Source organism: Oncorhynchus mykiss, chromosome 28 (assembly GCF_057628025.1).
Source record: "Oncorhynchus mykiss isolate SJ-2025 chromosome 28, ASM5762802v1, whole genome shotgun sequence".
NCBI classification, from domain to species: Eukaryota; Metazoa; Chordata; class Actinopteri; order Salmoniformes; family Salmonidae; genus Oncorhynchus; species Oncorhynchus mykiss.
This window is the reverse complement of record NC_143049.1, coordinates 26,099,993-26,126,769: the sequence shown is the minus strand read 5'-3', so window position 1 is coordinate 26,126,769 and position 26,777 is coordinate 26,099,993. Positions and strand designations below refer to the sequence as shown.

The 26,777-nt window shown below is 42.2% G+C and overlaps 1 protein-coding gene across 2 annotated transcripts; it reads left to right on the top strand.

Moving 5' to 3' along the window:
* Positions 1-416: 416 nt before the first annotated feature.
* On the top strand, positions 417-20,075 carry LOC110508788 (fatty acid CoA ligase Acsl3). 2 transcript variants are annotated; one of them, XM_021589613.3, is made up of 16 exons: positions 510-701; positions 6,807-6,865; positions 6,988-7,528; positions 7,790-7,967; positions 8,076-8,185; positions 9,067-9,205; positions 10,178-10,328; positions 10,603-10,726; positions 10,877-10,948; positions 11,153-11,292; positions 11,871-12,043; positions 12,221-12,295; positions 12,485-12,676; positions 12,808-12,922; positions 16,759-16,916; positions 17,113-20,075. In XM_021589613.3, the coding sequence occupies exons 3-16, from the start codon at positions 7,166-7,168 to the stop codon at positions 17,268-17,270; spliced, it is 2,148 nt and encodes a 715-aa protein (XP_021445288.2). In that variant the 5' UTR covers positions 510-701; positions 6,807-6,865; positions 6,988-7,165; the 3' UTR covers positions 17,271-20,075. The 2 variants fall into 2 exon arrangements, with proteins under 2 accessions (XP_090080969.1, XP_021445288.2); XM_090224843.1 differs by lacking the exon at positions 6,807-6,865 and having other exon boundaries at positions 417-701.
* The last annotated feature ends 6,702 nt before the right edge of the window (positions 20,076-26,777 follow it).

Below are 26,777 nucleotides of genomic sequence, written 5' to 3'. Positions count from 1 at the left end.
GCAGTGACTGTACAGCATTTGCTGTGGTGTGGCCTCAGCATTCATACTTGTGCTTTGCAGAGCAGAACTGTTATGAAGGAAGTTGTCTTGGAAGTGAGTTTGTGTTTATACAGGACCTCCCACCTCCATCTAATGTGGAGCTATATGGAGCTTGCAAAATTTGTGACTCATGGCAATGTGGTATGGAGCTCGATGTTGGCCCCTGCAAGCCTCTGGAGGCTCCACAATTATGTCACATTTAAGCCTCTGGCCCACATTTTCAGATCAAGCATAAATTGGCATTTATAGATCATCAGATCATTGCACTGGTCTTGCTCTGGCGTGCTGACCCTCGTGAAGTCGTGAAGTGGTACATCATCATCATCATCATCATCATCACTATCGGCACATTCGGCAGGTCCTCCTCTCTGAACGCCAGTAACCCCGTTGACATCACTGCTGCCTCTAGCACGCGCCACTTTCAGCGGTCCAATCGCAGACAGGAGAACTGCCTCTGTCTTGACAACTTTTTCCCCATCACTTCCGGGCTGATAACAAGGGCCATAGATGCCCGCAGATTTCCACTACAATCTCTTAGTTTGATGTATACATTGGCACCATTGCTTTGATGTTTGGGCGTGACATGATGACAAAAGCCAGCAAATGATTTTTGTATTGACGAAATTATTCCAAGAGCCGCGAGAATAGCGGGCGAGAAAGAGGTGAGATTGCATTGTCTGTGCTCTCGATTCTTGCAGATGTGCTGCAATGTTAGCTAGCTAACGTTAGCTGGCTAGTAATGCTCTTTCGTAGCTTGCTACCTATCTTTCGACAGATCAAATGTTATTCTTTGTAATTGAAATGAGACCAATGCCAGCTGGCTTTGGTCGAAACGTCTTTTTGGTATTAGTTAGCTTGTGTGTCTCTCTAAGCCACAGCACACCTGTAATGCCGGGCTGATGATGGTGATGCTAACGTCGATAGCATTTGATAGGCGCTGTCTTGCGTCCCTCCACCTGTCTGGCAGCGTTAAAGTAAGCTACTATGTAGCTAGCTAGCATAGACGGTGGTTGTGACAAAAGGGATTCTTCATGGCATTTTGAGTGTATTGATCTACCCATTTATGTCACGTTTGATTGCATTTTATTAGGGTTGTTTGTTAAATAACGTAGGCTATATGTTTTTGTGTGTTTTATCTAACTAGCTAACATACCGGTAGCATAACAGATAGCTATGGTCTGACTGTGTGACCCAGTTTAGGATGGTCAGGTACCTTGATTTGATTAACCTATGCCAGTATGCCAGCAACTGATGCTATGGCACCACATCAAATCAAATCAAATCAAATTTTATTTGTCGCATACACATGGTTAGCAGATGTTAATGCGAGTGTAGCGAAATGCTTGTGCTTCTAGTTCCGACAATGCAGTAATAACAAGTAATCTAACTAACAATTCCAAAACTACTGTCTTGTACACAGTGTAAGGGGATAAAGAATATGTACATAAGGATATATGAATGAGTGATGGTACAGAGCAGCATAGGCAAGATACAGTAGATGGTATCGAGTACAGTATGTACAAATGAGATGAGTATGTAAACAAAGTGGCATAGTATAGTATAAAGTGGCTAGTGATACATGTATTACATAAGGATACCGTCGATGATATAGAGTACAGTATATACGTATGCATATGAGATGAATAATGTAGGGTAAGTAACATTTATATAAGGTAGCATTGTTTAAAGTGGCTAGAGCCATAGTTCATGTGTAAACTGTTTATGATGACGCTGGTGGACAGTGGTGGATTTCTCCAGATTATCTGTCCTTTTTTGTTTTTAATTAACAACAGACACTATCTCTCTCTCAAAGACTCTAGGAATGTTGTCTTTACTTTCTGGTCGAGTGAAGGTAGACAGTTTACACATGCCTTCTGGGTGATTGAGAGTTCTGTTTTTGAGAGCAGAACCAGACTTGACCTAGGCTTTCCCTAACCATAACGAAAAACAATGACTCATTTGTTTACATTTACTGGAGTAGGCCTAACTAGATATTTCTGTGCTGTTAGGCCTGAATTTCAGTTTGCATCCCATTAAGCCATATGGTCTGTCAGCCATTATTACTGTGTCATGACTCATGTACATGGAGACACAGAGTAACCTAAAACTTGACTGGTTGGTCTTCTGAGGTATGTCCTTAGGCAGTTATTAGCGGGCAATTCCACAGTAATAGAGTGACACTGAGAGACAGATTTTTTTTTCACTTTAAAATGTACAGTGCATTAGGAAAGTATTCAGACCTCTTGACTTTTTCAACATTTTATGTTACAGCCTTATTCTAAAATGGATTACATTGATGAGGGGGGGGGGGGAAACAATCTACACACAATACCCCATAATGACAAAGCAGAAACAGGTTTAGACATTTTTGAAAATTTATTAAAAATAAATATCTGAAATAATACATTTACGTAAGTATTCAGGCCCTTTACTCTGTACTTTGTTGAAGCACCTTTGGCAGCGATTACAGCCCAGAGTCTTGGGTATGACGCTACAAGCTTGGCACACCTGTATTTGTGGAGTTTCTCTCATTCTTCTCTGCAGATCCTCTCAAGATCAATCAGGTTGAATGGGGAGTGTCGCGGCACAGCTATTTTTAGGTCTTTCCCAATATATTCAATCTGGTTTATGTCCAGGCTCTAGCTGGGCCACTCAATGACATTTTCCTGAAGCCACTCCTGCATTGTCTTGGCTGTGTGCTTCGGGTCAATGTCCTGTTGGAAGGTGAACCTTTGCCCCAGTCTGAGGTCCTGAGTGCTCTGGAGCTGCTGAAAAACATCCCCACAGCACGATGCTGCCACCACCATGCTTCACCGCAGGGATGGTGTGAGGTTTCCTCCAGACGTGAAGCTTAGCATTCAGACCAGAGAATCTCGTTTCTCATGGTCTGAGAGTCTTTAGGTGGCTTTTGGCAAACTCCAAGCTGGCTGTCATGTGCCTTTTACTGAGGAGTGGCTTCCATCTGGCCACTCTACCATAAAGGCCTGATTGGTGGAGTGCTGCAGAGATGGTTGTTCTTCTGGAAGGTTCTCCCATCTCCACAGAGGAACTCTGGAGCTCTGTCAGAGTGACCATTTTGTTCTTGGTCACCTCCCTGACCAAGGCCCTTCTCCCCCGATTGCTCAGTTTGGCCGGGCAGCCACCTCTAGGAAGAGTCTTGGTGGTTCCAAACTTCTTCAATTTAAGAATAATGGAGGCCACTGTGTTCACATTCAGTGCTGCATATTGTTTTTGACCATCCTTCCCCAGATCTGTGTCTAGACACAGTCCTGTCTCGGAGCACTACGGACAATTCCTTAGATCTCATGGCTTGGCTTTTGCTCTGACAAGCACGGTCAACTGTGGGATCTGATAGACAGGCGTGTGCCTTTCCAAATCATGTCCAATCAAGAGAATTTACAACAGATGGACTCCCAACAAAATTGTAGAAACATCTCAAGGATGATCATTGGAAACAGGATGCACCTGAGCTCAATTTTGAGTCTCATAGCAAAGGGTCTGAATACTTATATAATAAGGGATTTTTGTTTTTATTTTTTATATTAAAAACCTGTTTTTGCTTTGTCATTATGGGGTACTGTGTGTAGATTGATGTGGAAAAAGTTAACTTAATCCATTTTAGATTAAGGTTGTGATGTAACACAATCTGGAAAAAGTCAAGGGGCCTGAATACTTTCCAAATGCACTGTATGTCAAGTAAAAAACAATGATTGCACATTTCCAAAAAATGTAACAAAAAACACATTTACTTGAACAAGGTGCAGATGCAAGGTTTGGTAACAGAATGGCAGTTTGTGCTATTTGTGCCGTGATTCTGTTATCAAACTTTGCATCTGCACTGGTCTTCAAGTAAATGTGTTTTTGTGGAAATTGTTAAGTTGTCCATGTGCAGAGCTGTAGTGTTTGTTGAACTTTGCAGTCATCGGTTTTTGCTTGACATACATTTTTAAAGTGAGAAATCTGAGTCACAGTGTCACACCATTACCATGTAATTGCCCTAACCTCTAGCCTCTTTTCTATAGAGGCTGGACCTGTATATCTGCTCTTCGGGTGACAAAGCCTTAAATTTCTGGTGAATGAATCAACAGAAATTTGACGAAGAGCTGTGGTACTTTGCATCAGTAGCTTGACTATTTTATAGTATTCTGTCTTGGTGATGTGTGCATCAACATCATAGGCTGCTGGTTTAAGAGTCAAGAATGCACGATCATTGACCGGGGTACAGACAGAGTTCTCTTCTGGAAGGTCATGGGTTAGTTTAGCCTCAGCCTAGCTTCCCACACAACGTGTACGAATACCTACTTATTGAGGGAAGTGTGTGTAACAGGGTTATTCTACTTCTCTACATGCACAACTAGGCCTATAGTCTCCCTTGAGGTTAATTACTTTTTATGGAACAAAATCTCTTGGGAGGAAATCTAGCTCAAGTATAGTAGCAACGCTCTCAATGTGTTATGGAACCTAATCCTAGTTTTGAAGCATGAACACTGAGATAAGGCAAAGGGCTCGACAATTGCAGAAAGATATACTAAGATGTGATCAAAACAACCACAGATGGTTGAATCACAGCGGTATGGATATAATCAGTTATCTCTTCAATGAAGCATTTGTGATGGTAGTAATTAGAGGTTGACCGATTAATCAATCGTAAATCAGTATTTTTGGGCGCCGATTTAAAAAAAAAAAAAAAAAAAAAAAAAAAAAAAATATATATATATATATATATATATATTTTTATACCTTTATTTAACTAGGCAAGTTAGTTAAGAACACATTCTTATATTGCCTAGGAACGGTGGGTTAACTGCCTCGTTCAGGGGCAGAACGACAGATTTTCACCTTGTCAGCTTGGGGAATCCATCCTTGCAACCTTACAGTTAACTAGTCCAATGCAATAACGACCTGCCTCTCTCTCCTTGCACTCCACAAGGTGTGCAGTAAAGTAAGTTGCTAGGTAAGTTGCTAGCTAGCATTAAACTTATCTTATAAAAAACAATCAAACATAATCACTAGTTAACTACACATGGTTGATGATATTACTAGATATTATCTAGCGTGTCCTGCGTTGTACATAATCTGACCGAGTATACAAGTATCTAAGTATCTGACTGAGCGGTGGTAGGCAGAAGCAGGCACGTAAACATTAATTCAAACAGCACTTTCGTGCGTTTTGCCAGCAGCTCTTCGTTGTGCGTCAAGCATTGCGCTGTTTATGACTTCAAGCCTATCAACTCCCGAGATGAGGCTGGTGTAACCGAAGTGAAATGGCTAGCTAGTTAGCGTGCGCTAATAGCGTTTCAAACGTCACTCGCTCTGAGACTTCTAGTCGTTGTTCCCCTTGCTCTGCAAGGGTAACGCTGCTTCAAGGGTGGCTGTTGTCGTTGTGTTGCTGGTTCGAGCCCAGGTAGGGGTGAGGAGAGGGACGGAAGCTATACTGTTACACTGGCAATACTAAAGTGCCTATAAGAACATCCAATAGTCAAAGGTTAATGAAATACAAATGGTATAGAGATAAATAGTCCTATAAATAATATAATAACTACAACCTAAAACCTCTTACCTTGGAATATTGAAGACTCATGTTAAAGGGAACCACCAGCTTTCATATGTTCTCATGTTCTGAGCAAGGAACTTAAACGTCAGCTTTTTACATGGCACATATTACACTTTTACTTTGTTTTTGCATTATTTAAACCAAATTGAACATGTTTCATTATTTACTTGCGGCTAAATTGATTTTATTGATGTATTATATTAAGTTAAAATAAGTGTTCATTCAGTATTGTTGTAATTGTCATTATTACAAATAAATAAATCGTCCGATTAATCGGTATCGGCGTTGAACAATCATAATCGTTCGACCTCTATTATTAATACCGTAAAGATAAGTACGAGATTCTACAAACCATAAACAATAGCATAGCCCCATGCACTGTAGTCTTATCTAGCAATAGTAGCCTAATAGTAGTAGTAGAAAATGTTGTTATTATTACAAAGAAGGTTGGTAGCACAGGTTGCCAATCTGTTTAATACCAAATAGAAATGGTTTCCCCAAATGCGGATTCAATCTTTAAATACTGGACTGGACTGACATGTTGTAGCCTATTGGGGAATGGGGAAATTCACGTTGTTAATATCTGAAGAAGTGTCGTTGTGATGTTAGGCCCAGGGTACAGTAATATGTTCTGATCAGGTTTAGAGAGGTGTGGATGGACATGGGTAGGCCTAAAGTGTTTTGTTTGTTATTCCACTGCAATAGACCACGTATTTGTTAATTATTTCAACCACAGTTATGCTTTGTGTAACGGAGACCCACCAAGCCCAACCCAACCCCAGGTCGTATTTGTTAGGGAACATCGTAGTAAAAGATTTTGCAACAGAAAACAAACATTTGTATTTCTTATTGGACAGGTTTAAGTCGTCCCACCCTGTTTCTTCCATTTGGTGCCAAATGAATGACCCACCCACCCCTGGCTTTTGTGTCCTTATGCCAGAGAGAGCGAGAGAGGAAGTGAACAGGAATAGTGCTGCTGACCAAGGAAGAGGCTGAGGAGAGAATAGGGATGTGCCTCCTCCCCAGACATTGATTTATCACATTTTCCTGCCAGTCTACACCCTGTCCCTGCAGCTGGCTTGTGCAGATAGTATACAGACCCAAACACAGGGATGGTGCAAGATACACAACCCAACAATACAGTTTGGTAGAGCTTCATGCCATATTGCATCATGTCTGCATGCCATATTGTTGATTGGTTGTTGTTTTGTAGGTTCACCGTTGATTAGGTGTTATCTGATACCTGCTTGCCTAGCATGACTGCCAGTATTGGTACGTTACTAATGTTTTGTTTGAGTCTCATTTAAAAACAAAACAACATTTGATCTGTCTATCCCTCCCGCTCCACCGCCTGTCTTCATCTCTGACGTGTGTTGTCTGTTCTCTCCCTACAGGTAACCTGACTCTTCTACCGAGCAGCGTCTGTTAGTCCAAGCAGATCCACCAAAGGGACCACCAGTGCATGACAAGGAACACAACCAGTCTCCAAAATAAGTATCTGGGTGTGTCCCTCACCCTTCCTGCCCACCTCAACTGACTCCACCCCCTGACCCTTGAACCCTGACCTGCAAGATGAAACTGAAAGAGGACATGAACCCGCTGCTGCTGCAAGTCTTCCGCTCAGTGGTCTGGGTCTGCTCTTTCATTACCTTCCTGCCATGGTACTTCCTCTCGGGTGCCGGCACCAACCTAGACCGGGCACGGCGGGTCAAGGCGCGGTCGGTGAGTGGGCGTCCAGCGGGCCCTTACCGGGCGACCAACCAAGCGGGCGGTATCCATCAGAAGCTGGTGTGGTCCTTGCACCTGGGGGTGGACACCCTGGACAAGGTGATGGTGCACGGGGCGACCAGGTTCCCAGAGAGGGACTGCCTGGGCACCAGAGAGGTGTTGAACGAGGAGGACGAGCTCCAACCCAACGGGAAGGTCTTCAAGAAGGTGAGGAAGAGAGGGGAAAAGTGGATTTGGATAGCTTTCTGGATGTAATGTGTGATATGTTGTGTTTTATGTTGTGCATGAGAAAGCCTCCTCACTGCTGTTGCAGTAGTACTAGGAGGACATTAGATGGCACTGTCTGACCACTTTTGAACGCTGCAGAGGTTGTGTATGACTCTGGTTTTTATAGTTAATTCTGGGATAATAGTGCTGTCGGTGTGTGACTGTTTAGTAGCGCACTACTAGTATGTGTTATTTGTGAAGGTTATCCTAGGGGAGTATCAGTGGATGTCGTACGAGGAGACCTACCAGGCAGCAGTGTGTTTTGGCAGTGGTCTGGCTGCGCTGGGCCAGAGGCCTCAGTGTAACATCGCCATTTTCTGTGAAACCAGGGCTGAGTGGATGATAGCAGCACAGGCCTGCTTCATATACAACTTCCCATGTGAGTGGTTATGTGACAGACCGTAACACACATTATAGCAGCACAGAAACACACTCACGCACCTTCTTTCGTAGGATGAATCTCTAACCCAGTGTGTTATTCTACCAGTGGTGACGTTGTACTCTACTCTGGGCGGAGCGGCCATCGCCCACGGTCTCAATGAAACAGAGATCACCCACATCATCACCAGCAAAGACCTGCTACACAGCCGTCTCAAGGTAGGCTCTGCTCGCCTTGTCCTGATTACTTCCTGCGATGCCATATGAGACAGTACAAACTCCAGCCAGATATTGAAATATGCCCACATTTGAAATGGTGTTACCCCATGTCCTGTTATGGCAAACTAGATGGTTTATATTGAAAATATGCCCACATGTTATGAATACGTTCACCCATAAATCTGCATTGGAACTAGGGCTGTTAAAGTTAACGTGAGATGCTTATCGGCTGAATGTTTTGGGATGCTGTTAATTGCGTCTCCATTTCTTCACCGCATGGATCCTTTTAAGCGTACATGTTTCTTCACGGACCATTTTAAGAGCTGAAGATCGTGTGCCTCTAGCCACAATCATGTAGAAGTTACGCCAAATATTACCGGACCAATGTTTTTTCTTCGGGATTCGTGCGTGTGTCGCGGGCCGTTTGAAACTACTCGTGAGCCTCTCTTTTTTTGTTTGTTTTGTTTAGCTAGATAGTCATATGCTACCTAGCTAGCTAGCAACCTGATAACTTGTCCCCTGACTAGGCTATGCACACATTTGGCACAGGAAGAACTGAAAAATAATAGGATACTCAAAGAGATGCTTAAAATGTAGGCTGCATATGCAAGAGTGGTGTGTGTGAAGTTCTCTGAACAGTACAAATGGTTACAGTATTTTCTTAAGTGTTGGACAAGTTTAACATTTCTTTGTATCCATAGAGCCAGTTCTTTTCTTTCCTAAAGTCACACGTATTTACAATGCCTGACGTGTTAACAGGACTTAAAGGTGTGTGTGTGTGTGTGTGTGTCTGTCCAACTGCAATGTAGTCGATCTCAAACACGCATTTGACTTACTCAGTCAATAGCTACTTACTCTCTCCTCCTCCCCTCTCCTCCCAGGCGATCCTGTTAGAGGTGCCTCGGCTGCAGCACATTATCGTGGTGGACAGTAAGCCAACCAGCTGGCCTGGCTTCCCCCGCGGCATCATGGTCCACAACTTGGTCGCCGTGCAGGAGCTGGGCTCTCGACCCGACAACAGTAAGGCGGGAGGGTGGGGGTGGGTAGGTTGTATGTTGTATGTTGGGGTCTATGTGATGTGTGACACGGTATAGTACTTCTGCCCTGTGTTCTTAGTGACTCTGTACCCATATGGTGATATGTACCCTCTCTGTCATTGTCTATCAGATTGTATTAGCCCTGTGTTCTTAGTGACTCTGTACCCATATGGTGATATGTACCCTCTCTGTCATAGTCTATCAGATTGTATTAGCCCTGTGTTCTTAGTGACTCTGTACCCATATGGTGATATGTACCCTCTCTGTCATAGTCTATCAGATTGTATTGGCCCTGTGTTCTTAGTGACTCTGTACCCATATGGTGATATGTACCCTCTCTGTCATAGTCTATCAGATTGTATTAGCCCTGTGTTCTTAGTGACTCTGTACCCATATGGTGATATGTACCCTCTCTGTCATAGTCTATCAGATTGTATTGGCCCTGTGTTCTTAGTGACTCTGTACCCATATGGTGATATGTACCCTCTCTGTCATAGTCTATCAGATTGTATTAGCCCTGTGTTCTTAGTGACTCTGTACCCATATGGTGATATGTACCCTCTCTGTCATAGTCTATCAGATTGTATTGGCCCTGTGTTCTTAGTGACTCTGTACCCATATGGTGATATGTACCCTCTCTGTCATAGTCTATCAGATTGTATTAGCCCTGTGTTCTTAGTGACTCTGTACCCATATGGTGATATGTACCCTCTCTGTCATTGTCTATCAGATTGTATTAGCCCTGTGTTCTTAGTGACTCTGTACCCATATGGTGATATGTACCCTCTCTGTCATTGTCTATCAGATTGTATTGGCCCTGTGCGTGCTCTCTTGACAGAAAGATATCCGTACTCTGATGCTCCCGCATTGTGCAATGTTCTGACCCGAAGGTCTTGGTCTGTGTGACCTCTAACCTCCCTGCTGCTCCCCTCTCCCTCTACGTGGCTGTGTGTAGTGGCGGTGGCACGCCGGCAGCCCCTGCCCTCTGACATCGCTGTCATCATGTACACCAGCGGCTCCACCGGCATCCCCAAGGGTGTGATGATCTCCCATAGCAACATCATCGCGGGCATCACGGGCATGGCAGAGCGCATCCCAGACCTGGAGTACGTACAGAGCACTAGGGTGTCTTCTAGATTCTCTCTCCTTTTTTCCCCCCTCTCTCTCAATGCCTCTTCCCCCTCATGTGCCCAGATCACTGTCTCTCTTTTTCTCTTTTCATTATTCTCTGTTTGCCACCTTTTCCCCTATAGTATGTCAACCTCTCTCTCTCGTTCTCCTCTCGTCTCTCACCTCCTCAGCGTCTCCTTCCCTCTGTAGTATGTTGTGTGTCTGTATGTTTGGCTGTTGAGTAAAATGGTTTTGTTTCCATTCGTGCAGTGAGACAGACACCTACATTGGGTACCTACCGCTGGCTCATGTTCTGGAGCTCAGTGCAGAGATGGTGTGTATCTCTCACGGCTGCCGCATCGGATACTCCTCCCCACAGACGCTAGCAGACCAGGTACACACACACACAAGCCAAGCACACACAAGCCAAGAAATAATCCCACGCATGCCAAGCACCACCACCAGATCTCTTCTAAGCTCTCTTCCTGTTCTCTGCCCTCTCACTGATCCACTCTCTTTCCTCTCTCTTCTCTCTCCATCCCAGTCGACAAAGATTAAGAAGGGCAGTAAAGGAGACACCAGTGTTCTGAAGCCTACACTCATGGCTGCTGTACCTGTAAGCACCCAATCAGACCTCTTTTACATGTCCTTGTCTCCAAAGCTACCATAAAATATATAAACGGTTAATATTCAGTTAAATTAAACACCAGTGCAAATTCTATGACCTGAGTAAGATACACAGAACGTTTTGGCATGGCCCCTTTAATTGAAGTGGTATTTTTCCCCTTTCCTTCTCTGTCCCTCTGTCTCCCTCCTATAGGAAATCATGGATCGCATCTATAAGAATGTGATGACCAAGGTGGAGGAGATGAGCAGTGTGCAGAGAACCCTGTTTGTGTTGGCCTACAACTATAAGATGGAACAGATGACCAAGGGCTACAGGACCCCGCTCTGTGACCGGTAACACACACCTGTTGCACAGCAAACAAACAAACGAATGTGCGCACACACACACACACACACACACACACAATGAGTAATGATTGATAGACTATAATTCCACTTTTTCCCCTTTCACTTGCTCAGTGGTGCGCACAACAAACAAACCAATACTCTCGATGTAGCTTGGGGCGTTGCTGTGGGGGGGTTCTTGCATTAAAAAGAAACATACGGTCACACAGGTTTTTACTGTGTGGTGAATGACTTGTTGTTTGCCTTGGTGTTATAGTTACAGTGCCATCAGAAAGTATTCATACCCCTTGACTTATTCCAATTTTTATTTTTTTTAATGAATTTGTATAAAAAAAATGCAAAGAACATAATTCCACTTTGACATTATGGGGTATTGTGTGTGTAGGCCTGTGGCAAAAAAAATCTAAATGGAATTCATTTTTAATTCAGGCTGTAACACAACAAAATGTGGAAAAAGTCTGGGGTGTGAATATTTTCTGAAGGCTCTGTATCCTCTGACTCACTGTCATATCCTCTTTTCAGACGTATTTTTTTCTCTCTCTCCCCCCACCGCTCTCTCTCTCCAGTCTGGTGTTTAGGAAGGTGCGCTCGTTGTTAGGAGGTCACATGCGGGTGCTGTTGTCAGGCGGCGCGCCCCTTTCTGCCGCCACACAACGCTTCATGAACATCTGCCTCTGCTGTCCCGTGGGCCAGGGCTATGGCCTCACTGAGACCTGCGGAGCTGGCACCATCAGTGAGAGTAAGAGGGAGGGTTAGAGGGAAGGTAGATGAAGGAGGTCTAATAAGAAGGGAGGGAGGATGAAGACTCCCGCTGCCTGGGAGAGCAGGATGGGGCGTGATAGAGAGAAAGCCAAGTGATTGTACACACTAGTGTGCTATGCTATGTTCTCACACTTATTTTTTCACTCTGTGTCAGTGTGGGACTACAGCACAGGCCGGGTCGGAGCTCCTCTGGTCTGCTCTGAGATCACCCTCAAGGACTGGGAAGAGGGTGAGTACATGGCATTGGGACTGTAGAATGGGTGATAGTAGGGGAGGGCTGGGAAGAGTACAGGTGAGACTGGAGGGTGGATTTCGGTGGGTTGGGCTGGGAGGTTTGAGGTTAGTGGGGTTGGGGGCTTGGGTGAATTGGAAGGGGTGGTGCTGAAAATAGCCCTCATCTTCTCCTTCTCATCCCCAGGCGGTTACTACAGCACAGACAAGCCCAACCCAAGAGGTGAGATTGTGATCGGCGGGCCCAATGTGACCATGGGTTACTACAAGAACGAGGTGAAGAACCGCGAGGACTTCTTTGTGGACAGCAACGGCCAGCGCTGGTTCTGTACGGGAGACATCGGGGAGCTCCACCCTGACGGCTGCCTCAAGATCATCGGTGACGAACCAGGCGACCAAGAGAACATTCTAGACTAGAGACCCCTAGCTTAGGCGCAGAACATGTTCTCATCAGTAGTGGAAGGGGGATTGTGGTGTGTGTGTGTCTAATAGTGTGTTCCTCTTGTGTAGACCGTAAGAAGGACCTGGTGAAGCTCCAGGCTGGGGAGTATGTGTCTCTGGGGAAGGTGGAGGCCATGCTGAAGAACTGCCCTTTCGTAGACAACATCTGTGCTTACGCAAACAGGTAATCATTGCACATATTACTTTATATGCTACCCGTGTGACTAGACTCTATATATACACTCCCATACCTATTTATATGGATGGTGAAACTGACACTTTTAATTTGGCGCTATACCTCAGCATCTTGGATTTGAGATCAAATGTCTCACAGTTCAGTACCTTATATTTGAGGGTATTTTCATAAATATCTGTTTTACTGTTTAGAAATAAAAGCACTATTTGAAGGTGTTAAGACAAATGCACTTATAAGTAGTCAAAAGTTGACTATTTGTTTCCACAGTCATTGCAGGCAATAACTACATCAAGCTTGTGACTCTGCATACTTGTTGGATGCATTTTCAGTTTGTTTGGGTTGTTTCGGATAATTTTTGTGCCCAATAGAAATGAATGGTAAATAATGTATTGAGACATTTTGGAGTCACTTTTATTGTAAATAAGAATAGAATGTTTCTGAACACTTCTACATTCGTGTGGATGCTACCATGATTACGGATAATCATCATTGAATTGTGAATAAAAAGTGACTCCAAAATGACCCTACATTATTTAGCATAATCTGAAACGCAAACAAAACAAACTGCAAATGCATCCCATAAATGTGTTGTGTGCTAGGGATTTGGGACCAAATACTAAACTTTTGACTACTTTAATAAACTACAAGTGAATTTGTCCAAATACTTGAATCCTTCAAATGGGGAGACTAGATACATAGTGCATTTATTTCCAAACAGAAAACAGGTGTGAAAACACCCTAAAATATAAGGTGACATTCTGTACTGTTGCCTCATATGAAACACTTGATCTCAAATCCAAAATGCTGGAGTACAGAACCAAATTAAAAGTTTTAGCGTCACTGTCCATATATAGGGGATTTATTAGGATCCCCATTAGCTGCTGCCAAAGCATCACATGAAACATGACATAATACATAGGACAAAACATCATTATTAGTCAAGGACTGAACTACTTCCATATAAAACGTGTCACACATCCTGCATATCACTACATACAGGATTCAGAAAGTATTCAGAACCTTTCCTTTTTTCCCCAATTTTCTTTACTTTACAGCCTTATTCTATAACAGATTCAATTGTTTTTCCCCCTCAATCTACACGCAAAAACTGGTTTAGAAATCTTTGAAACTGAAATATAACATTTAGATAAGTATTCATACCCTTTACTCATACCTTGGTTGAAGCACCTTTTGGCAGCGATTGCAGCCTCGAGTCTTCTTGGGTATGACGCTACAAGCTTGGCACACTTGTATTTGGGGAGTTTCTCCCATTCTTCTATGCAGATCCTCTCAAGCCCTGTCAGGTTGGCTGGGGAGCGTTGCAGCACAGTTATTTTCAAGTTTCTCTATAGATATTAGATCGGGTTCAAGTCCGGGCTCTGGCTGGGCCACTCAGGGACATTTAGACTTGTCCCAAAGCCACTCCTGTATTGTCTTGGCTGTGTGCTTAGGGTCGTTGTCCTGTTGGAAGGTGAACCTTGGCCCCAGTCTGAGGTCCTGAGCGCTCTGGATCTGTTTTTCATTAAGGATCTCTCTGTACTTTGCTCTGTTCATCTTTCTTTTGATGCTGACTAGTCTCCCGGTCCCTGCTGCTGAAAAACATCTCCACAGCATGATGCTGCCACCACCATGCTTTAAAAAAATGATTAGCATTTTTTACTTCACCGTAGGGCAGGTTCCAGGTTTCCTCCAGACGTGACGCTTGACATTCAGGCCAAAGAGTTCAATCTTTGTTTCATCAGACCAGAGAATCTTTTTTCTCATGGTCTGAGAGTCCTTTAGGTGCGAAGCGGGCTGTCATGTGCCTTTTACTGAGGAGTGGCTTCCGTCGGGCCACTCTAACATTAAGGCCTGATTGGTAGAGTGCTGCAGAGATGGTTATCCTTCTGGAAGGTTCTCCTATCTCCACAGAGGAACTCTGGAGCTCTGTCAGTGACCATCGGGTTCTTGGGCACCCCCCTGACCAAGGCCCTTCTCCCCAGATTGCTCAGTTTGGCCGGGCGGCCAGCTCTAGGAAGAGTCTTGGTGGTTCCAAACTTCCATTTAAGAATGATGGGGACCTTCAATGCTGCAGACATTTTTTGGTACCCATCCCCAGATCTGTGCCTTGACACCATCCTGTCTCTGAGCTCTACGAACAATTTCTTCAACTTCATGGCTTGGTTTTTTGCTTTGACATGCACTGTCAACTGTGGGACTTATATAGACAGAAGTGTACCTTTCCAAATCATGTCCAATCAATTAAATTTACCACAGGTGGACTCTAATCAAGTTGTAGAAACATCAAGGATGGTCAATGGTAACAGGAATAAAATGTATTTAATCAATTTTAGAATAAGGATGTAATGTAACAATGTGGGAAAAGTGACACACTACCTACGTCTAATACATAGTACAATACAGTATATATCAAATGGGTCTCTCTTCACAGTCCCCTATCTGTTTTTTTTTAGTGGTTTTATTGTTAGCTAGCTTTTAGTTTTTGAGATATTTAGCACCCGCCTATTGCTAGTTACCCTTTCTAAAACTGACTGAAGCTCTATGTTAAGTGCCTGAGTTATTTATTTTACTACTGCTGCCGACGTGTATACTGTTGAGACATCAGCGTACAGACACACAGGCTTTATTCAAAGTCAGTGGAATGTAATTTGTAAAAACAAAAATCAATAATAGTCCTAGCTGGCTGCCCTGCGGTACACCACAGTCAAATGAATTTGCATGAGTGTGGCTTGCATTAACGAAAACCCTCTGTTCTATTAGATAAGTAACTCAATCCATAATAAGGCAGAAGATGCAAATCCATTACACCTATGTTTTTTTCAGCAATAGGTTATGATCAATGACATCAAAAGCTGCACTGAAGCCTAACAAAACAGCTCCCAAAACAGCTTCTTACTATTAATTTCTTTCATCCAATCATCAGTCATTTGTGTCAGTGCTGACCTTGTTGAGAGCCCTTCCCTATAAGCATGCTGAAAGTTGTTTTCTGTAAAATAACATTCTATTTGATCAAACACACATTTTTACAAAGTTTACTAAGCACTTGTAACAGGCTGTTTGAACCATTTAAAGGGAGCTCTGCTATTCTTGAGTAGCGGTGACTTTTGCCTCCTTCCTTGTCTGGGCGCGCACTCTGTTTTCTAGTCTTTAATTGAAGATGTGGCAAACAGGAGTCACAATGTATTCCGCAACCAACCTCAGCAATTTACCACCCAGGTTGTTGGTACCAGGGGAATTGTCCTTATTTATAGATAGCAACAATTGTTTCACCTCTTCCACACCCACTTTTTGGAACTCAAAACTACAGTGCTAGTCTTTCATTATTTGGTCCATTATGCGTGAATATGAAGGCTCAGCATTTGTTATTTGCCTGTCAAATGAAGTTTGCTAATGTGGTTAGCAATATCAAAGGGTTTTATGAACAAGCCATCTGCCTCAATGAAGGATGGAGCTGAGTTTGCTTTTTTGACTAGAATTTAATTTAAAGTACTCCAGAGCTTTTTACTATTATTCTTTTATATAATTAGTCTTTGTTCCATAGTATAGTTTATTTTTGTTTAGTTACGTGATTTCTCAATTTACTGTGTTTGCCAGTCTGCTGTGTTGTCAGACTTACTTGCTATTCCCTTATTATCTCTCTCTTTGTCAACTCTTTCCATCTCTATTTCTGTCTCCATCTCCTGTCTGTGCCATCCATGTGCTCTTTCTCTCAATTACTACCTTTATTAACTCATAGTATTCTTATTAATCTAATAATATAAAATGGAAATACAGATCTACTGTATTGGCTTAATAAAACTCATGCTACTTCCCTCCTCTCTTAGTGACCAGTCATATGTGATTGGCTTTGTGGTGCCCAATCAAAAGCAGCTGACAGTGCTGGCGGAGCAGAGAGGGTTACGGGGCAGCTGGGAGGAGATCTGTAACAACCCTGACATGGAAAGAGACGTCCTCCGCATCATCACCGAGGCCGCCCTGTCAGGTAGGATGGAGGGAGGGAGGAAAGTAAGCGTTAGTTAGGGAAGACTGGGGAGGGAGGGAAGAGGAAATGGAGAAAGGGGAGACTGATAGAGAGAGGAAAGGGGTTTCTGGTTGTATCAAGAGTATTGTTTCTCCTCCTAACCCTCACCCATCTTCATGGTCATGACGTATCTAAATTCCAGTGTTGTTTCCCACAGCCAAACTTGAGCGCTTTGAGATCCCTAAGAAGATCCGTCTTAGTGCAGAGCCCTGGACCCCAGAGACTGGCCTGGTTACGGACGCATTCAAACTCAAACGTAAGGAGCTCAAATCACATTACCAGGATGACATCGAAAGGATGTACGGTGGCAAGTAACACACACACACACACTCTCTAAGACACACACAGGTAAAGACATATGCAAGGAATCTAAAAAACACTACCACGATGACATGGAGACTGGAGAGGATGTACGGCGGCAAGTTAAACACACACACACACAGAGGGAGAGAGGAGGAACGACCCATTGTACTTTCTCAACCTCTTGACTTCTCTTCCGACTAGTTACAATCAAACGGAAAATAACTCTGGAAAATAACTGTCAGTCAATCCAGACCCCCAACAAAGACGGAGAGGCCAAGCCAGTTGGAGTGACATCCGTTGCTTCTCTTCTTCAAAGGTTTTTCTGGGTCTGTGTGTTGCTATGATGACGATGGCATCGTTGACATGACCCGGTCGGAGACACAGGAAATTACAAGTTTGTACAAACGACTGCTTCGGGCACTATGTTCATGCCGCCACCCCCCTCCCCCCCCCCCCCCCCGGCATGTGTGTAGTCCAGACACCCGATGGGAGACTGGTTTGTTGTTGTGTTACTGTGGCCTGAGTCGTGTTCATTAGGCACCAAACGGAAGAAAACTGACACAGGGAACGACTACCTAAACTTGTCCAATAAGAAACACTTGTTTTCCGTTGCAAAATGTTTTGCTACAGTAAACACCAATGAATATGACCCTGAAAAAGGAGGCCCTTCGGTTTAAATGTCCCATATCCAGGTTTGAGTCTATACAGGGATCTCTTTTCTTGTATATGTTTTTTTTGGGGTGTAGTGATATTTGTTGTTCTGTTCATGTTACATTACGGTTCTTTAACTTATACGGTTTGTCTTCATTCGCTTCCGAAGCCCATTCAATGAACATCCTGTGTCTGAGAGAAATCAGTGTTTCAAAGCCATGAAAGATTTTTTTAAAGCAACTCGCGTTCTTAATTTGCTTTTCTTATATTTTTCTGAACGGTTTGTTTCTCATTTATATTGTTTTTTCTCCTGGTTCTATTCTATTTCTCTATTGGTTCTATTCTATGGAAGAGTATGTGTTTAGTGATTTGACTAGATGAAGTCCTGTCACTCTTTTTTTCTGTGTGTTAGTGATGTAATCTCCTTCTGGCTCTGTTCCTCTGTGGCTGGCTGATGTGATGTGCCTAGGTTGGCTCGTAGAACCTGTTTGTCATAAATAATCAGTGTTGGGGAAACTACTCTGGAAATATAGTTTACCAAGTTACCAATTACTTCATACTGGAAGAAGTTAGGATACACTAAAGTTACCCTTCAGAAAACTATTTCAGTTAGGTAGAATATAGTTAACTGCATATCTAAATCTGAAATGTCAGTGACTACAAATTGCAAGACAGATCACTCTGGAGTCAGATGTTAACAGAATGTGTAAATTAGCCTATTAAAAACAAAAACTGTTTCAAGGGATAATTAGGCAGATCTGATGCTGAAAAAGAAAATTATTTTCTACTTCCACCATACTAAATTTTTTGTGAAAATAAATTATGTAGCCTAGTTCCAGTAGTTAGCTACACCACTACATGGCAAAAAAGTAATGAACTACTGAAAACACTACCTACATTTGAATTTAGTTCACCACTAAGCTACTGCAAAAGGCTGTTAAATTACTAGTTAAACTACATGTAGTTCACTTCTCCCCAACTATGAATAATGTAGTCTGATCCTTTGACTATTATTGGGATGCATGAGTTAACCAGAGCAAGAAGAACTGATCTGGGACCAGGTTAGTAATGATGGTGAAGTGTCCAAGGTGGCTACAGGGAAGTAGAATGAAGTTGCCCCCAAAGCTAAGTTTTTCTTGTCTCCCCTGTGGTTGTGGTTAGGTTGTGGAGAGGATAAGCTGATCCTTGATCTGTGCCTAAGGGCAACTTGTCATCATGGGCTGTCAATCCTACTGAGGCTCTTATTTCTATCACTTAACCAGCTGGGGCCAGTATGTAAATATGTGTGTGTGTGTGTGTGTGTATATATATATATACAGTTGAAGTTGGAAGTTTACATACACCTTAGCCAAATACCTTTGAACTAAGTTTTTCACAATTTCTGACATTTAATCCTAGTAAAAATTCCCTGTCTTAGGTCAGTTAGGATCACCACTTTATTTTAAGAATGTGAAATGTCAGAATAATAGTAGAGCGAATGATTGATTGATTTCATCACATTCCCAGTGGGTCAGAAGTTTACATACACTCAATTAGTATTTGGTAACATTGCCTTTTTAAATTGCTTATTTTGGGTCAAATGTGTTGGGTAGTTTTCCACAAGCTTCCCACAATAAGTTGGGTGAATTTAGGCCCTTCCTTCTGACAGAGATGGTATAACTGATTCAGGTTTGTAGGCCTCCTTGCTCATACACACTTTTCAGTTCTGCCCACATATTTTCTATAGGATTGAGGTCAGGGCTTTGTGATGTCCACTCCAATACCTTGACTTTGTTGTCCTTAAAGCCATTTTGCCACAACTTTGGAAGTATGCTTGGGGTCATTGTCCATTTGCAAGACCCATTTGCGACCAAGCTTTAACTGATGTCTTGAGATGTTGCTTTAATATATCCACATCATTTTCCAGTGTAGTCATTGTTAATGTTGTAAATGACTATTGTAGCTGGAAACGGCAGATTTTTTTAATGGAAAATCTACATAGGCGTGCAGAGGCCCATTATCAGCAACCATCATTCCTGTGTTCTAGCGGCACGTTGTTAGCTAATCCAAGTTTATCATTTTAAAAGGTTAATTGATCATTAGAAAACCCTTTTGCAATTATGTTAGCACAGCTGAAAACTGTTGTTCTGATTTAAAGAAGCAATAAAACTGGCCTTCTTTAGACTAGTTGAGTATCTGGAGCATCATCATTTGTGGGTTCGCTTACAGGCTCAAAATGGCCAGAGACAAAGAACTTTCTTCTGAAACTCGTCAGTCTATTCTTGTTCTGAGAAATTGCCAAGAAACTGAAGATCTCGTACAACGCGGTGTACTACTCCCTTCACAGAACAGTGCAAACTGGCCCTAACCAGAATAGAAAGAGGAGTGGGAGGCCCCGGTGCACAACTGAGCAAGACGACAAGTACATTAGAAAGTCTAGTTTGAGAAACAGACGCCTCACAAGTCCTCAACTGGCAGCTTCATTAAATAGTACCCGCAAAACACCAGTCTCAACGTCAACAGTGAAGAGGCGACTCCGGGATGCTGGCCTTCTAAGTGACCCCAAACTTTTGAACAGTAGTGTATATATAATAGTGTCCAAACGTACAGCTAGGGGTGTGTGTGGTTTGTGCGTGTGCTGATGTTTGGGTTTGTTTCTGTGTGTGTGTGTACTTACTGCCCTGAGCTTGTTCCAAGTTCCCCATTTTTCTGAAGCCCACTGGATGCCCACTCACAGGATCTGTGTCAGTCTGTTACCTTTCAACGTTTTCTCCAGTAAAACAATGGTACCTACCTACACCGTATGCTGCTCAACCAGGTCTGTAGCTCCATAAACCATATCACATGAACTATCTGGCTCCGTAAACCACAAAACCGTGTAAAACTGGCTCAAACCTGCCATGTTACTCCTGAAAATGATGTCCAATGTAACTCAAGCATGTCTCCAAGAGAACCAATGAATTATAGTCCAGATCTGTAGTTGTTTGGAAGACTGTGTGTCATACACTGGCACTGTCTACTCCATTGGACCCTTCTATATATTCGATATTACAGTAATACATCCGCCTATTTCAATGTTACAGCTCTGTTACTATGATTGATGAAATACAGATAAAATGTGCAATACTTATACGAAACACAAATTCTAAAACTAAATGATGTAATGGAAAAATGCAGAGAGAGAGAGCCCCTCCACAGTGTATGAATGTATGGGTGCGGGCCTGTCTCTTTCCAGACAGACAGAAGGGCAGACAGTAAACATTGTTATACAAGTAGTAGCGTAGTCTCTATCGAGAGATATTAGTGCCAACAGAAATGTAATCTGAATTCAATCATTTTAAATGTAATCAAATTTGTTGGACCTATTATGACTAAATACCAATTTTTCTGGATTGTGAAAGTACTGTGCTGATGACGATACCCAATTATATTGGGAACTCTGTAGTGAAGACTAATATTTTGGCCTTAAATGTTGTGAATGTAAAAGAAAAGAGACACTAATCAGGTTTCCATCCGAGCTTCTTATGGGAGTAAAGTAGGTCAGATAAAAAATGTCACGACAAGCCTGATGGAAACAGGAAATTTCCAAATGTTGACACAACTAAATACGCCTGGCGTGGGAACTTTTTGTGTCAAACTAATTATGGCGGTGGAAACGCCTTTATGCACAAATATTGATATAATAACCATCATGTATGTCTAAGTAAACTTGGAGTCGTGCAATGGAATGTTGTGTGGTCCTCCCACTACGACTCGGAAAAGCATGCAGTTTATTAGAACTTCACAGGGTGGTGAAAGTGCACAGTGATGAGCTTGATGCTCTTTTCCAATAAATATTCAGCATCTTATTCTTGTGACTTGATTATCGATGACTGGCTGCCATTCGACAAATAAAAATAACCTCACTCTTTTGTCCCTAATAATCTCATGTGTAGACTATACCCGCACTTTATCTGCAAGCTGTTGTTTAGAGAGCAGGTGCCAAGCCCAGTGTGCACATTCACCATATAATGCTACGTTTATTGTGACAAAACCATCAGTACAGTTTAAAATGCGATGCATTTTAAAATATTTTTAATGTACACTATGTCATCACGCACAGCCTTTTGTCTACAACAAGTCAATTTGATGGAAACACTGGTGGGAAACTGTACATCTTTTTATGCAGATTTTAGAATATTTGCATGAAAATCTGTCACTAATTGGATACAACTTTTAGCTAATGATGAAGAAAAAGGTACTGCAGGTGAACAGTGATTTGGGTTACATGATTCCTTGTGAATATATTTACATTAGTTTTATCGATAAGGCCAACATTTCCCAACTTTGATTAGGTATTTGTCAAGTTATTTTGGATACGCACTTCAAAGGTATGTCAGACATCCTTCCCCAAAAGGACCTTTCTATGGATTTAATTTCAGGAAGATCAAAAACATCATAAATATCTTTGGGTCATATGTATAGGCTGCCATATTGTATCTGTTGTCTGCAAATGAATTACTGTGTTTGATTTGTGCAATGTACAGTCTAGAAGAGGAACAACTTGGGTATTCAATATTTTGTCAACGGCTGTACATTTTGAAATGTATTGGCTTACATTTCTTGTATTTGGGATTGTAGGCAATTTAAAAATATATATTTTTTTAACAAGGATCAATAACACTAGTGGATATCCTTAGTCTCAACTGGAGTCTTCAGCTGTCCCAATTAAACATTTCATCACTTGATTTGTCAACAATTCTGGGCAAATAATATTGTGAAGTCCAAAGACAGTTTAGTCTGGGGAATTTGAATGATTTTATACTCGTTATCTGTGAACACAGCTCTGGTACACTCACAAATCCACTGATAGTATGAACAAAGTCAAAGAAAGTCCCCTTCTCAGAGGTTTGATATCGCTTGGAATATATCAGCATTCAAACACTCCCCTGTTTTGAGTCTAAAATACTGCTACTGTTTACGAATGGGGAACCCAGATGCAGGCTAGTTCCCTTCTTACATTTCCTGATATTTCCTTCTCTGGACATTTCATTGGTTCATTGTATTCAACTCCCAACCAGTCGATCCAGTCCGCTGCTCTGCTATTCCATACCAGCCTACAATTGGTGGGTTGCCTTGTTACACGGGTCAGAAGAGTTCTACATGGTTCATAGGAATATACAAAGTGCTTTGTCCGAGTGTTTGTCTTTGAGGATACACGTATATACATAATGTGTCCTAGTAGTGACATCATCCACAAACTACTTTGGCATCCTTCGGTACATCAGTGTGGTGTACAGATGAATTTGACCACTCCTATTGTTTCTCGTACTGTAAATATGTTGGGAGGGGAAGGGTTAATATGATCAAAGCTTTTGAAAATACACCAGTTGTACAGGTGTAATACCTCTGTTGTTGACCAGTTTTTGGGGTCTTTATCATTCTCCCTTTGTGTGGGTTACTGGCCTTTTCACAAGTGTCTCGTTCCTTATTTATTTGTAATTTGGCCTTGTCAAGAAAATACAAGTTTGTGATTGGTATAAAAATGATCATATTTGTATGTGTTCCGTTTCATTCATAGTTATGGGGATTATATAGATTCTTGTGGGTGTCTTTTTGAATGATTCTGTACATGTATGTATAACACCTGTACATTCCATCACAGACAGTGACCCTCACAACGGTCCTAAGGTTAGGAGGATTAATGTAGCAGGTTAGGAGAATTAGGTTAAGGTTAAGAAAAGGGTTAGGGTTAGCTAAAATGCAAAAAAAAAGATCAACTTTTGATGTAAATTTGACAAGCTGGATCCCTATTAGCTATGACCAGCTTGAGTAGAATTGTCTTGAAGCTAGCGTTTCTATGGCAACGAAGCCCAGGAAGAAGTGTGTTTTAAAAATATATATAAACTAGGGTACCGGGAGGAATTCCTACACCGGATATCTTGTTACAGCTGTTAAGTCATTGATAATCTGCCATTTTTTTTGTCATTTCATTAAGTTATAAGCAGGGTCATAGCTATATTCAATAAAATTCACAAGTTGATTTAACCCTTTATCATGGTCGGTGTCTTGACGGATTTGTCCAAAATCGTATGGCATAAAACATTTACTTTTCTGTTCTTGCATTTATGGCAGTATAAATTGTTGTTGTGTCATATATTAAGCATTAATCAGTTACATTGAACTTGAACCATGTAAGAATTCTGAATCTAGCTGTGTCACGAGATTTTATTTTAAATATATATATATATATATATATATATAGCGATCTCAGAAATGCAGTGTAACTACGTAACATTTTGTGTCTCCTTATGTTACTTGGTAAAAACAGTTTGTGCACACAAATCCAAAATAATAAATGCAGTTGAAAAAGCAAATGCTTCAAACCCGAAAGAGACACCTTGATACTTCAAACCTAAATTGATGCTGTCATTTACGTGGTTCTTCAAAAATGAAGCATACTTGTTGGATGCAGTAGAGGTGTCATGAAACCTAGCGGTCCAAGGGGATTTTATGGAAACATTTCAAATAAGGGCTGTGTTTCGTGTAGGCTACCCTGGTGTGCCGTTTTGATAATCATGTAAATCTCTCTCGGACACGGTGACTTGTGTCAATATATTTGGCCCTATTTACTCTGATTCGAAGATGCACATTAGCATCAAAGTAGACATCATGCAACACTACAAATCCCTGCACGTCATCTGTAGCTGACACCAACAGGTTTGTGTCAATTTAAAACTTGCACAAGACAGTTCACAGAATTTTTAAGAAATGTAGCCAACAGTTAATCCACAGGTTCTTTTCGGTTTCTTCCAGATCATAACATGTTGTAGTTCTTTATGATAGCCACATTAGCAGCTAATTAGCGTTTCATTTTTGGGGGTAAATACAGGCGAATACAGTGGGGCAAAAAAGTATTTAGTCAGCCACCAATTGTGCAAGTTCTCCCACTTAAAAAGATGAGAGAGGCCTGTAATTTTCATCATAGGTACACTTCAACTATGACAGACAAAATTAGAGAAAATCACATTGTAGGATTTTTAATGAATTTAATTAGCAAATTATGGTGGAAAATAAGTATTTGGTCACCTACAAACAAGCAAGATTTCTGGCTCTCACAGACCTGTAACTTCTTATTTTCTTCTTCTCTGTCCTCCACTCGTTACCTGCATTAATGGCACCTGTTTGAACTGGTTATCAGTATAAAAGAGACCTGTCCACAACCTCAAACAGTCACACTCCAAACTCCACTATGGCCATGACCAAAGAGCTGTCAAAGGACACCAGAAACAAAATTGTAGACCTGCACCAGGCTGGGAAGACTATTCAGTGCAATAGGTAAGCAGCTTGGTTTGAAGAAATCAACTGTGGGAGCAATTATTAGGAAATGGAAGACATACAAGACCACTGATAATCTCCCTCGATCTGGGGCTCCACGCAAGATCTCACCCGTGGGGTCTAAATGATCACAAGAACGGTGAGCAAAAATCCCAGAACCACACGGGTGGACCTAGTGAATGACCTGCAGAGAGCTGGGACCAAAGTAACAAAGCCTACCATCAGTAACGCACTACGCCGCCAGGGACTCAAATCCTGCAGTGCCAGACGTGTCCCCCTGCTTAAGCCAGTACATGTCCAAGCCCGTCTGAAGTTTGCTAGAGCGCATTTGGATGATCCAGAAGAAGATTGGGAGAATGTCATATGGTCAGATGAAACCAAAATATAACTTTTTGGTAAAAACTCAACTCGTCGTGTTTGGAGGACAACGAATGCTGAGTTGCATTCAAAGAACACCATACCTACTGTGAAGGATTTGTACCGGTCCTTCTGGACAAGTCAGTTAAAAATGACACATACCTGAGACAATCAGGTCTGACCCAGACCCATGACATTATTTAGAATTCTGGATCCGGACCATCTCAAATCCTGGATAGAGTCTTGGGTATTCGGGTGCAGATGGATCTGTGAAGACCTCTAGGAGACCATACGTGTCTGTTACCTCAGGCTTTGTTTTGTGTGCATGTGTTTATGTAGTGTGCACATGTGGTACAGTATATTCAGAAAGTATTCAGACCCCTTCACTTTGTTACAGCCTTATTCTAAAATGGATTGAATAAATGTTTCCCTCATCAATCTACACACATTACCGCGTAATGACAAAGCAAAAACAGTTTTGTAGGCATTTTAGCAAATGTATAAAAAATGTAAATACCTTATTTATGTAAGTATTCAGACCCTTTGCTATGAGACTCAATTTACCTCAGGTGCATCCTGTTTCCATTGATCATCCTTGATGTTTTTACAACTTGATAGGAGTCCACCAGAGCAAAAACCAAGCCATGATGTCAAAGGAATTGTCTATAGAGCTCAGAGACAGGATTGTGTCGATGCACATATCTGGGGATGGGTACCAAAAACATTCTGCAGCATTGAAGGTCCCCAAGAACACAGTGGCCTCCATCATTCATAAATTGAAGAAGTTGGGAACCACCAAGACTCTTCCTAGAGGTGGCCACCAGGCCAATCTGCGCAATCATGGGAGAAGGCCCTTGGTCAGGGAAGTGACCAAGAACCCGATGGTCTCTCTGACAGAGCTCCAGAGTTCCTCTGTGGAGATGGGAGATCCTTCCAGAAGGACACCCATCTCTGCAGCACTCCACCAATCAGGCCTTTATGATAGAGTGGCCAGAAAGAAGACACTCTTCACTAAAAGGCATGACAGCCCGCTTGGAGTTTGCCAAAACGGCACCTAAAGGCTTCTCAGACCATGAGAAACAAGATTCTCTCGTTTGATGAAACCAAAATGGAACTCCTTGGCCTGAATGCCAAGCGTCACGTCTGGAGGAAACGAGGCACCTGGCCAATAGGATCCCTACAGGGAAGCATGGTGGTCGCAGCAGATGTTTTTCA

What these genes read in the sequence shown, in the direction of transcription:
- LOC110508788 (XM_090224843.1), top strand. Translation starts at nt 7,166, where the DNA reads ATGAAACTGAAAGAGGACATGAACCCGCTGCTGCTGCAAGTCTTCCGC. An exon ending in ACGGGAAGGTCTTCAAGAAG is followed by an intron (nt 7,529 to 7,789) that starts GTGAGGAAGAGA and finishes TTATTTGTGAAG; the next exon opens with GTTATCCTAGGGGAGTATCA. An exon ending in CACTCATGGCTGCTGTACCT is followed by an intron (nt 10,949 to 11,152) that starts GTAAGCACCCAA and finishes TCCCTCCTATAG; the next exon opens with GAAATCATGGATCGCATCTA.